This window comes from Embiotoca jacksoni, unplaced genomic scaffold (genome assembly GCF_022577435.1).
Source record: "Embiotoca jacksoni isolate LCO1_2020_lvr unplaced genomic scaffold, fEmbJac1.0.p SCAF_2, whole genome shotgun sequence".
Taxonomy (NCBI): domain Eukaryota; kingdom Metazoa; phylum Chordata; class Actinopteri; family Embiotocidae; genus Embiotoca; species Embiotoca jacksoni.
The window spans coordinates 9,290,909-9,302,962 of record NW_027185340.1 but is presented as its reverse complement, the minus strand read 5'-3'; the positions used below and the strand labels follow the sequence as shown (position 1 = coordinate 9,302,962).

At 45.3% G+C, this 12,054-nt stretch overlaps 1 protein-coding gene across 6 annotated transcripts; it reads left to right on the top strand.

Annotated features, from left to right (window-relative positions):
- Positions 1 to 2,561: 2,561 nt before the first annotated feature.
- On the top strand, positions 2,562 to 10,425 carry prkag3b (protein kinase, AMP-activated, gamma 3b non-catalytic subunit). 6 transcript variants are annotated; one of them, XM_069154427.1, is made up of 13 exons: positions 2,562 to 2,807; positions 3,778 to 3,838; positions 4,168 to 4,316; positions 4,424 to 4,505; positions 5,836 to 5,913; positions 6,025 to 6,070; positions 6,157 to 6,208; positions 6,413 to 6,508; positions 6,615 to 6,783; positions 7,221 to 7,258; positions 7,383 to 7,529; positions 7,706 to 7,799; positions 10,077 to 10,425. In XM_069154427.1, exons 1-13 carry the CDS (start codon positions 2,790 to 2,792, stop codon positions 10,106 to 10,108), a joined length of 1,062 nt encoding a protein of 353 aa, XP_069010528.1. In that variant the 5' UTR covers positions 2,562 to 2,789; the 3' UTR covers positions 10,109 to 10,425. The 6 variants fall into 6 exon arrangements, 4 of the variants coding, with proteins under 4 accessions (XP_069010528.1, XP_069010527.1, XP_069010525.1 ...); XR_011178473.1 differs by having other exon boundaries at positions 2,569 to 2,807; positions 5,836 to 5,894; positions 6,382 to 6,508; positions 6,615 to 6,780; positions 7,706 to 8,226; XR_011178472.1 differs by having other exon boundaries at positions 2,569 to 2,807; positions 5,836 to 5,894; positions 6,382 to 6,508; positions 7,706 to 8,226.
- The last annotated feature ends 1,629 nt before the right edge of the window (positions 10,426 to 12,054 follow it).

The following is a 12,054-nucleotide window of genomic DNA, read 5'->3' as shown; positions in this document are numbered from 1 at the left end:
CTTAAATGACATAAAAAAGCAGACGTTTCGAGTCCCAGCTCCGTCCACAGATGCTCAGGTGAGTTGACTGCTGATGTGATGACGTCGTTCTTGGTCGTTACTTTCATGACATCACTGGCTCCAGATGGTTAACTGCATGGGCGCTGCTTTAATGGAAAACCTGCCCCTTCAAAATAAAAGCACAGCAGCAGAAATTCTGCAGACTTATAAATAAAAGTTTGACTCTTTTTTTTTTGGTCTCTCGTGCACATTCGTGACGCTCTTTGGGGTCGTGACCGACCATTTGAGAACTACTGTTCTACAACTGCTGTGAGGCCACAGCAAATTCATATTTATTTTTATTTGATTTCTGTTGTTCAATTCCAATGAACACAAAGCAGCATGAAAGTAAAGCAGTCCATTAAATGATACATATATATATTTATATATACATATATGTATAATTTACTGCCCAAACTCTTAGTCTGACCTACAGTCATGATCCTTTTATTCCCACACAGATGCTCTGTTGGACTTAGAGACCACAGTTTCACTAAATATGTGCAGCTGGTTTTTAAAGTTTGCAAAATTTAAACCTTTTTACCAAAAAAAAGGAAACGTTGAGCCGTGCTATGATTTTAGAGGCCGCAGGTCAAAGGAGGACAAGTTTGACTGGAGCTGCTCGGTGTGTCTATAAATAGTTAATGAGCCAATGAAACCTGAACGTCTCACTCTGAAGGACCAGCAGAGCCTTAAAGCTGCACAAACAATAACCCCAGCTAGCATCACATCTTGTTACCTGCTGAGGCCAATCAGAGAGTTAATACACCTGCTGGAGGGCCGTCGATTGCTCTTCCTCTGATCTCGGGCATCGATGTCACATGACCGCTGGACCGGTAACCTGATTGGCTGGATTTTGATTTGATTTCGGAAATTTGATTTGATTTTTGAAATTAGATTTCTGCTGAGTTTGAGCAACCGGAAACTTTTTGGAAACTCGACTTCCCGAATTTCGAATCCGAAAATTCAAATTTGGAACGTTTGTATTCGGAGAATTTTTTTTTCGCGCTGGCGGTTTTATCGGCGCGTAAACTTCAAAATATGTTGAGGAAGATTTGCTTCGACACGCAGAAGGTTGCCACACGGCTGCACAGCATTTAGCATTCAACGCCTTTCAGCCTGTCGTTTTGGTTTTACAGCTCGGTTGACTCTCACGGCTCTCATCAGAGTTGGTTCCTCTCCCGTAGTTAGCAGCTGGCTCGTTAGCACGGTTAGCATGAGGAGAAAGAAAATATTATAATAATCCAGAGGAATTGCAATGTTGCTCTTTCGTCTGCCGGACTGCTTCGTCAATTACGGCCCTGTCGCACTGCCCCCGAGTGGTCACAACCAGCTACTGCAGCTTTATATGGAGGGCAGTCGCACCAGGTTTTTCTTTGTTGAGAAAAAGGATTTTTGCAGCAGCTTTTTAAACATATTTAAATTCCATTTGCAGTTTCATGTGAATATTTGTTCTGAGTAAATTGGCATGAATCGGCAAAAACTGCAAGTCGAGGAAAGTTTTTGATTTTGCTAAAAAAAAGAAAGAGTCAGTGTGTATGCAATTCCTGTGACAATAATATATCTGCAAATATTTCAGTTCTCATCGTTTTTACTTTCTGAACTTAAAGAACCGCTCAAAGTTATAATTTTTCTTTTTTAAACTTCCTGCCACGAGAGGTCGGCTCCAAAAAGCCTCCGGCTCCATAGACTCCCATTGAACTCCTCTCATCAAATACAAAGTCAATAAAATGTCTCCAGCAGTTATCTCGGTGATGTTGGCTGTTTTTTTTTTGTTTTGTTTTTTATTTTGGGGGGGGGGGGCTCGTCTGTTTGATTGACAGGCTTGATGTGCAGTCAGGTCACAGCTATCGGTGGGCGGGGCGTAAACCAACGAGTGGTTTGTTTTGACGATGAACTAAATTGAGTTTTATTTTCTGTGACTGATTTACGTTTTAAGGGCGACCTCATCATGATGATATTATTTAGCGGCCGACGCTTGAAGCAACAGGAAGAAACGTGTCGCTGTCACTGATAACTGAGACCGGCTGAGGGCTGAAGGGCACTTTAAAAATAGTGCAACTTGTGTGTCAAGATCACCACGGGCGGTTGTTAGGTTAGGTTAGGTAGTTACGTTATTAATCCCCAAGGGGAAATCTTTTCGCTACGAAAGTTAAGTTGAGGATTCTGAACGGAATTATTCTTATTAACCGGATTTCTTTGTTTGCTTTTGTATGTTTTGTGTTTTAATAATCACATTTTCAACATTTTTTTTTTTTTACATTTTTTTTTTATTATTATTATTTTTTGAGTAAATCCTCTGATGAGCGTCGGTCCGTCAGTCACACGAGCCGAGCGTCTCACCTCTCCAAATGTTAATGAAGCTGCTACCCGTGTTTGATAGATAACACCCCCCACACACACACACACACCACCACCACCACCACTCCCCCCTCACCACCTCACCCCCTCTGTGAATGCCACAGGCCTCTCACCCTCTCAGTCCAGATTTAGACCTCAGTCTTTCCCAGACGTTCAGACCCAGCTGCCCGGCCGCTCCGCAGATCCCCCTCGTCGTCTTCCTCGCTCTGCTGCTTCCTCGTCCTCCTCTTCCTCCTCCTCTTTCTCCTCCTCCTCCTCCTCCGTCATCACCTCGTCACCTGTCATGGTGGCGGAGCCTCGCGGGTCCTTCGGGCTGACTGAGGGTCTGGGACTTATGTTCTGATGCCCCAGCTCCACAGAGGCAGACGTCCCGCTGCTCCTCCCCAGCCATGGAGCCTCTCGCTGAGGTAGGACACCCCCCGTCCCCCGTCCCCTCCCTCCTCCGGGTCTGAAGCGTGTGCGCGCTGGTATGTGTCTGGACAAGCCTTTGTAACTGAAGAAGCTGCAGAGGGACAACAGTGGAGCTACTTTTACATTTTCTGATGCCCAATGTTTTCACCGTCCTGCTCCGTTTAGGATTATGTTTTTAAAATGAGGCCGAACCTGCCACACATCAAGAAACTTGTTGGGTTTTTTTTGTCTTTTTTTAAAGCACCCTTTTGTCACTGATTTATTTGAAACATTCTGCATTAATAAAGTAAGAACAGTTCTCTGTAACTTTAGAAACATCACTAAACTTTACCTGACAGTTTTACGCTCAAATCAAACACATTGTTAGTTTGCAACTATTTTCTCACTGAAAGTTTAGTCTCTAATGGTTTCCAGAAAGTCCTCATTATTAAGTGTTTCTGTTGGAGGTTTCTTCTGTTGAAAGAGGAGGTTTTCCCTCCTAGGCTACGTATGAAGTGTTGAACTGTTGGGTTTCTCTGTATGAAACTGTTAACGTTCTGTTGGAAGAACTTCACTGTGTCAAGTGCCATGAAATAACCTGTGTTGTGATTGGGCCTTTAAAAATGAAAATGGAATTGAATTGAAACCTGAAGATGGTATTGAATCCTCAAAACTACTACAGCAGAGACATTTTCTTCGTCCCGCCAAGGTTGCATCATCTTTTGGTGCCCGTGAAGGTTAAAAAGCCTTCGATGACCTCTCGCAGGAGTTCAACCACCTGCAACCTTTAAACCTGAGCAGCAGCACTGACCTCCCGGATCCGCAGACTCGTGCTGCAGTGTTCGGTGTCCGAGGCTGTTCGTCTCGCTTACAGACTCGAAGACGAGCTCAAACAGTCAGGAGCTAATCCAGATCTCGGAGAGCGGTGTCAGGCCCTCAGGGAGCGAACAAAACACTAAAGTCTGTGGATATTTTTTCGTCTCCCAGGTTCCCTTGTTTGAGCTGGACGAGGACGAAGAGGAGGAGGTGCTCGCCATGAAGAGCGCAGGTAAAGAGGAGGCGAATGTGTAGCTATCGAACAGGATTTTAGGGAAATGCCAATGCTAGGTGAGCGGAGTTGATGGCCGGATTCCCTGCAGAGCTTCGGCATCGACCTGCCACAGACCGCAATAACGCTGTAACCATGGTAACCATGCAAAAAAGATACAGGCGGCCTCCATTGGTTTTGTTTTTTGGACTGACATTAAAACCCTAATTAAAACAAATTTTCGCCAGAAGACTTAAATTAAACTTCAGGAGCCAGAATTGAACCTGGTTGTGATTTTCAAGAACACTTTTGACGCCACCGTTTGTCGTCTGTTAATTGTTTGTTCGCAGTTGGCTGTTCGTATGCAGCAAACGCTCCGGCGCCCCCTGCAGACTCCGACCCCGACACCTACATCTACATGAACTTCATGAAGAGTCACTGCTGCTACGACGCCGTTCCCACCAGCTCCAAACTGGTCATCTTCGACACAACGCTGCAGGTCGCGGTTTAAAACCACTTCTCGCTTTCTGACGGCGAAAAGACTCGAAATGCTAAAAAGTGACGTGAGATTCGAGGTTGTAAACGACTGAGTTCATGTTTCTACAGGTGAAGAAGGCTTTCTTTGCTCTGGTGGCCAACGGTGTGAGGGCAGCGCCGCTGTGGGACAACAAGCTCAAGTGCTTTGTGGGTGAGCCACAGTAAATCTCTATATCTCTAAATCTCAACACCTCCACAACCCTTTATCTCCATCTACATCTTTTTATCTCTCAATCTCTTTATCTCTAAATCTCTTTATCTTTGTATCTCTACATCTTTACACCCCTTTATCTTCAAATCTCCATATCTCTACACCCTTTTATTTCTATTTCTATTCTATCACAGTAACTGAATAATCTGGATGATCTGAATCATCTCTGCAATCATAGTTTACCGTACTCGCATATAATTTATATAAAAATGTTTTTAGTCTTCGGGTATGAAAAGTGAACTCAATGCAGAAGTGTCTTAATGTGCAGTACCACTGAGGGCCACTGGGGGTCGTCTAAAAAAAACCCTGCGTCTCCAATAGACTTCCATTGAAAAAGCATCAAGTTCTCTGCTGAAATACAAAAGTCAGTAAATGTTTTCCACGAGTCATAAACTCCTTCTGATCAGTGTTTCCTTCTGGAAATAATTTATCATTCATTAAGATATTAGGACTCAAACTCAGATATGTTTGGGGGCGGGGCTGTTTGATTTACAGTTAGGTTTATAAATGCAGTAGAAAATACCTGAAAACATGCATGTTTAAAGTATCCTTTAAAGAAAGGTTTCCAACATGTCATCTAGAGCTCTGCTGTTCCTTATAAAGTGCTCAGTGAGTGTTTGTAGCGTGAAGACACGTGCTCGTGAAGTACATCTCGTGGAGGACTTGGGAAGCTTGAAACCTCTTCTGTATTTGAGCGGTGGATCTGACCGATCTGACTGGAAATCTAACGATACTACGTCCCGCCCACCTATAGCCGTAACCATGACTGCGCCACAGGCCTGTCAATCAAACAGAGACGCCCCCACAAACAGGTCTTATAGAAGTTTATTTTCTAATGAATGAGGGATTATTTTCAGATGGACCTCCAGAAAACTAATAAGAAGGAGCGACTTTAGCTAACAACACAGAGATAACTGCTGGAGACATTTTATTCACTTTTTATTTGATGAGAGAAGTTGAATGGGAGTCTATGGAGCCGGAGGCTTTTTGGAACCGACCTCTGGTGGCACTCGGTGGTATTGCAGTTTAAAGACACTTGCGCATCGACCTCGTTTTTCATACCTGGTAGCTACGAACACTTTTATATCCAGTCTGTGTGCCCAAAGCTCGGCAAAGCAAAACGTGACACTAATACAGCGCCCTCCAGTGGACTGACATCATCGGAGACACTTGCTTTGCCCTTCGTTATTAAACCACGTTTCAAGCTTGAAAATCCTTTTAAACTGACTACCGATGAGTCTGTATTTACTATTTGTGTGCTTGTTTGCAGGTATGCTGACCATCACCGACTTCATCAACATTCTCCATCGTTACTACAAGTCTCCTCTGGTGAGCCTCCGAATGAAAAGTAAATTACGCGAAGCCATGCCAGGTGCTGACGAATCGAATTATCCGGTAAAACAGCGGAGAGATCCGTCGCTGCTCCATCTGAGGGTGTCCGTTGTGTTTTTTTCCGCAGGTTCAGATCTACGAGCTGGAAGAGCACAAGATCGAGACGTGGAGAGGTTCGTCGCCGCCGACAAACTGCAGCATCTCCTCTGTAAAGACTTCGTGTGCATTCATTCATTCATTCTGCGTCGTCTCTTTCCAGAAATCTACCTGCACTCCATCAGCAGGCTCATCAGCATCACTCCCGACTGCAGGTGAAGCTTTTACAATCGGCCGCCGCTGCAGGTTTTTGTGATTAAGACTGAGAACATGATCAGCGTGTACGACGTGCACGCGCCGACCTCAGACCAGCTGAACATCCGAGCTGTCTGAAACACGCTGAGTCGTCACGACGAACGACCTGTAATCCCTGTGTTTGTCTCTTCAGTCTGTTTGACGCCATCTACTCCCTGTTAAAGAATAAGATCCACCGGCTGCCCGTCGTCGACCCGGCGTCGGGAAACGTCCTCCACATCCTCACGCACAAACGCATCCTCAAGTTCCTCCACATCTTTGTGAGCGACTCCGCAATCGCACGCAGAATCCTGAAACACGTTTTAGCATATTTCTGATTGACATTAGACCACCTCCACCCTCACCCACCCCCCCGCTCGCCCGCAGGGCTCCATGTATCCTAAACCGAGGTTTCTGCAGAAGCGGATCGGCGAAGTCGGGATCGGCACCTTCACACAGATCGCGACGGTCCAGGAGTCGGCTTCTGTCTACGACGCGCTGACCGTCTTTGTGGAGCGGAGAGTGTCGGCTCTGCCGGTGGTCGACGAGCGAGGTGGTTCGCCGTCGTGCTAACACGACGTTCACCTGGAAAACTTTTCTTTTTTTTTGGGGGGGGGGGAGGTTATTTCTGTTGCAGAGGAGGATAGTTAAATACAACTGCTGCACCTGTCATGACCTTATATTTCAATGAACAAAGTGTTAATGAAGGTAGTTTCTAACATTAGTAGCTCACGTTAATTCCCTCGTTAGCTGCTACATGAGCCCAAACAATTTCATTCCTAAATTAACCTAAACAAGCTAGTCTTAGCTGTTACGCGAGCTTTAGTAAGCTAAAGTTAGACGCTATTATTAGCCTAAACAATAATATCAGCGGCTACTTTAGCCTACACCAGCTAATGTCAGTCGTGCACCTAGATGGTACGTTTAAAGAACATTTTATCATAAGAACTACTTTATGCTCCTCTACATCTGTTATTTCTTTCTCCTCTGCAGGTAAAGTGGTGGCTCTGTACTCCCGGTTCGACGTCATCGTAAGTACATTTTATTTGATTCGTTCAGTCCTTCTGCAGAAAATGGTCCAACGCGAGTATTTCAAGAGTGCAAAAGAAAGAACCTGAAACAACTCCGTTCCCTTATTTTTCTCTGTTCACGAAGAACCTCGCAGCCCAGAAAAACTACAACAACCTGAACATGACGATGCGGGAGGCCATCTCGTCCAGAGCCGGCTGGATGGAGGGAGTCCTCAAGTGTTACCCGCACGAAACGCTGGAGGCCGTCATCGACCGCATCGCCGAGGCCGAGGTAAAAACTAAAAGATGCAGAATTGAATAAAAATGGGGAATATTTTAGGCCGTGTCTTTTGCTTTTTTTTTTTTCCAAAATGAAACCAGACATTACCTGAAATCCGTCCCATTGGATCGGATCTGCCAGTAAACCGGGTGTCATAAGCGAACCCGCGCTGTGTTTCCCCCCTTCAGGTGCATCGGTTGGTGCTGGTCGACGGTGACGATGTGGTGAGGGGGATCGTCTCCCTGTCCGACCTCCTACAGGCTCTGGTCCTCACTCCTGCAGGTATTGACGCCCTGTACTCCTGACGCCAACCCTTCCTCTTTCCCTCCACCCAATCTAACAGCCTCCTGCTGCTTCCGACAATCACCAACCGATGCATCCAAACCAGCTGCCTTTTTCTTTTTACTCTCTGACAAATCCGAAGCCCCCGTTTCCACCGAGAAGTCGTCTGATCTACCTTTTTTCGAAGATCCTCTGTTCCTCCAGAGACCTCGCTTTGCTCCCACCAACGTCCTTCCACCTCCGTTAAGAGCTCCCGTCCGAAACCTGCCAGGACGCCGCCTGCTAAATCAACCAAAAACCCATCCCGTTTGAAATCTAACCAACCATCTGCTCCATCTCGGCCGTAATCGTCCACTTTAGTCACCGCACCTCTCCCAGGTTTTCTGTCATCCTGCCGAGTAACCAATCAAATCTCCCCGGCTCTCAGGTAGGACGCCATGTTGCTGGTCTGCCGAGCCTGCATCTTCTCTTTTCCTTCTAGCAGCGACGCCTCGCTGCCGCCTGCTGTGGCTTTACCTGCTGATTCTACAAAAAAGGAGAATATCAGGAGAATTACATGTAGAATTGGCATTAAGCTTGCATCTTTATATGAAACATATAAGGAGAATGTGAAGCTACGTCTGCGCTTCAATGCATCCCACTTCAGTTTTGTTCTTCACTGGAAATCCCAACATTCACATCCAAAACACACTTGAATCTAAGTCATGTCACGATTGTTTGAATTTAGTTTGCTTGTATGAAGGTCGATCAATAGGTTTATGAAAGTGTTCCTGAACGCAGTACAGCGACGCACACGGAGCAACAAGAAGCAACAACATTCATGAGGAAGTATTCAAAGTTCAATATCATCACTGAGCTCCACACGTTAATGTGACCGCTGGTACGTGAACATTAGTGATTTCACCACGGACCTAAAACTGGAGCAGAGAAACATCAGATTTTGGGAGTGAAAAAAAATCTTCAACACGCCCGCTTACAGCCGAGTGTTCCTCAGCCCATGCAGTGATTTCCACCACAGAATCATGGCTGTGTTTTAAAGCGGTCCCACCTGAGGGCTCAAAGATCACCATCGTCCAATATTGCTAATAACCTGCCAATAACAGAAAATCTACAACTCACTGTGAGCTGGTGTGTTGTCATGTTGGAGAATCCTGTTGCCATGGCGCCACAATTTAGGCAGTTTGCAGCGAATATTTTCCCCTTTAGAAAGTGCCAGTAGAACTCGGCGTTGACAGTCTGACTCTGGGGGACGAATTCACATTGACACAAAGAAAATCCACTTGGTGTCTCCTGACCTGATGCACCTTCTTCGGTCTCGGACAGTGAAGCTCCGCCCCTCTTGAAATGTTGAACTTCACTCAGAACACCTCGCCTGGCTCGTCACTTTACCGACTTTCTGAAGCATTTCAACGGTCTCTGTTGACCATATACAGAGTTTGACTTCAAATCTGATGTTTCTCTGGACCCTCAGGCGGCACCGCTTTAAAAAAAGACGTGATTCTGTTGTGGAAATCGCTGCATGGGCTCAGGAACACTTGTTTGGCGTGTTGACGTTATTTTTCTCCTGCGTACTAGCGGTCACGTTAACGTGTGGAACTCCTGCTGCTTCCTGCAGCTCCGTGTGCATCGCTGTGCTGCGTTCAGGAACACCCTCTGAACTTATTGATCGTACTTTGTATGCCGCCTCTTGTTTTGCTGCCCGGCTGAAGAGCACCAAACCAGACCCGAGTTGTCTCTCCGGATCTCCGTCAGCATGTCTCTGCATCATACCAGATTCACTCAGATATAAGAGGCCATCTCGGATGTGACACTTCCCACCTTTGCGGCCACATCTGAATGCGCCCGGTCGTCCGGGTCCTCTGGTTCCTCTGATATGATGTGAACACGGATTTAAATCTGAGCCTGCGTCTTTCAGTGCTTCCCTTCTGTCCACCAACGCTGAGTCGCAGTGGCATCAGGAAGCAATCACACTTCATTGTGATGCTGATTTGAATTCAAATTAATAAGAATGGTCTTTTTTTTTTCCAGATTAATCGACACTAAATAACCCAGAATGATGAGGTGGAAAGATTTATTTCTACTTCACGCTGGGTCACTGAGTTTAGACGAAAAGAAAAAAAAGGCCAATTTTATCCACTTTAAATTAAATCTACAAGAGATCCTGTACTGAAGGTGAAGGTGTGACTACTTCCTGCAGTTGTGAGTGAGGTTTTTAGTCATGTTGTAGGTTGAACTCTGTCAGAAGGATAATATTTTCCTTCGTTGTTAATTTTCCAGACATTTACGAGCAACCGTCCTGTCAAGAGTGAAATAAAACAAGATGGTGGCTGATTCCATGAATCGAGACATCCGGAGGTGACAAAGTGGACAGAGTTGAGCAGAGCGGGGTTGTCAGGGGCAACGCCTTTTGTTCCAGAGTGAAGCATCCTGTCCTGGAATGGTCGGCGAACATCCAGAGACTCGTTTGGTCCGCCGGGTTACTCACATGAAGTGATGTCACTTCCTGGTCTCGGAGGAAAAACACTGGATCCTGGAAACGGAGATGAGATTTTTGGAAAAGCATTTGTGCTCCAGTCGTTGTGAGGAAATAAACGTGTTGCTGTGTTTTCAGACAAATTCAGAGAAACGCTGTAGTTTCTGTTTTGCTGTGAGACGATTTAGTTATGACGGGGGAGGAAAACTTTCAAACTCATCCGATATGTATCTGTATCTTATTTTGATGAGGATATTAAAACTTTACGGTGATACAGAAACGGTCAGGTGCCTTATCTTTTTGTTTCCTGAAAATTTAAAGTGATCACGGAAGACACAGCAGGAGGAGAAGTGAAATGTTGGAGGAGCAACAGGGTTGTAATTACAAATAGCCTGTATTTGCCTGGTAATTGATCCATCAGATAATAATATTATCAAAAATAGGCATTATCAAAATAAAAGCATACTAACACAAAACTATTGACACAAAGAATTTTCAGAAAATCAAACACAAACTAAAAAACATAAACCAAAGAATAAAAATAAATATTCAAACTCGCATGAAAAGAAACCAGTATAATACTGGTTTACTGCTAATCCGTGCTAATCATAATGCAATTCAGCATGTAATACACCCGTCAGTCCACTAGAGGGCAGCGTGGCAGTGTCGCGTTTTGCCTGGCCTGAGCCAACCAGTTTGTGAACAGTCTGAAAAATGAGGTGTGTTAAGCTGCAATACCACCGAGTGCCACTAGAGGTCGGCTACAAAAGGCATCCGGCTCTGTATCCGTTCTTATTATTTTTCTGGAGGTCCATCTGAAAATAATCCCTCATTCATTAGAAAATAACCTTCAAAAAGACCTGATTTTGGGGGCGTGTCTGTTTGATTGACATTCCTGTGGTGCAGTCAGGTTACAGCTATCGGTGGGCGGGACGTAGTATAGTCAGGTTTCCAATCAGATCAGGCAGATCCACCGTTGGCTCCTCCCCCAGCTCTTCCAAATATGGTCACTTCCTGCTCCAAACCGCCTCGAACTAGCAAAATGGCGACAGACAGAATCTGAACTGGAGGTTTCATAATGTTAACAAACCAACGGGTGACATCACTGGTGGTTGCCGTTTGCTTTAAAAGGATGTGTCACCTGGCAACAGCGTCGACCACACCTCCTCACCGAGATAAAAGTTTCCACGCTTTCTTTCCTCAGAGAAGTTTCCCCCGAAGCTCCGCCTCCTTGCTAGAAAAGTGGGGATCTCATTGAGAGTTTGTCTGTTTCCTTTCATAATACTTTACATTAAACACCAAGTCACACTTCCTGCAAACACGCACACCTGAGGGCTGTTTGGCTTCAGGACGTCTCGCTGATTTAAAGCACAGACATCGTCATGGTTGGGCCGAACGTCAACGTGAAACGTGTTGAATCGGTGTCAGGTTTAATCAGCAGCTGATTTAAAACATGAAGTCGGCTGTCAGAGAATTCGTGATCCTCCGTGCTGACAGCAGGGCGTCAGCTGTTTACCAGGGGCGGGTTTGTTAACTCTGCCGGCGGCTTACATCCTGGTCACATGATCAACAGTCCACACACACACACAGAGTTAAACAGCTCCTGCCTGCATCTTAATGTCCCTCCATCCTCCTGTAAGGCGACACACAGATGACAACTCCTCTTTATTGTTGTTATTGGTGGATTATTGGATACTAATTTCTACCTGCTCCATGATGTACGGCTACCACATTTAAAAACATAAATATTATATAACAGAAATCTATCAAATATGCAGCAAA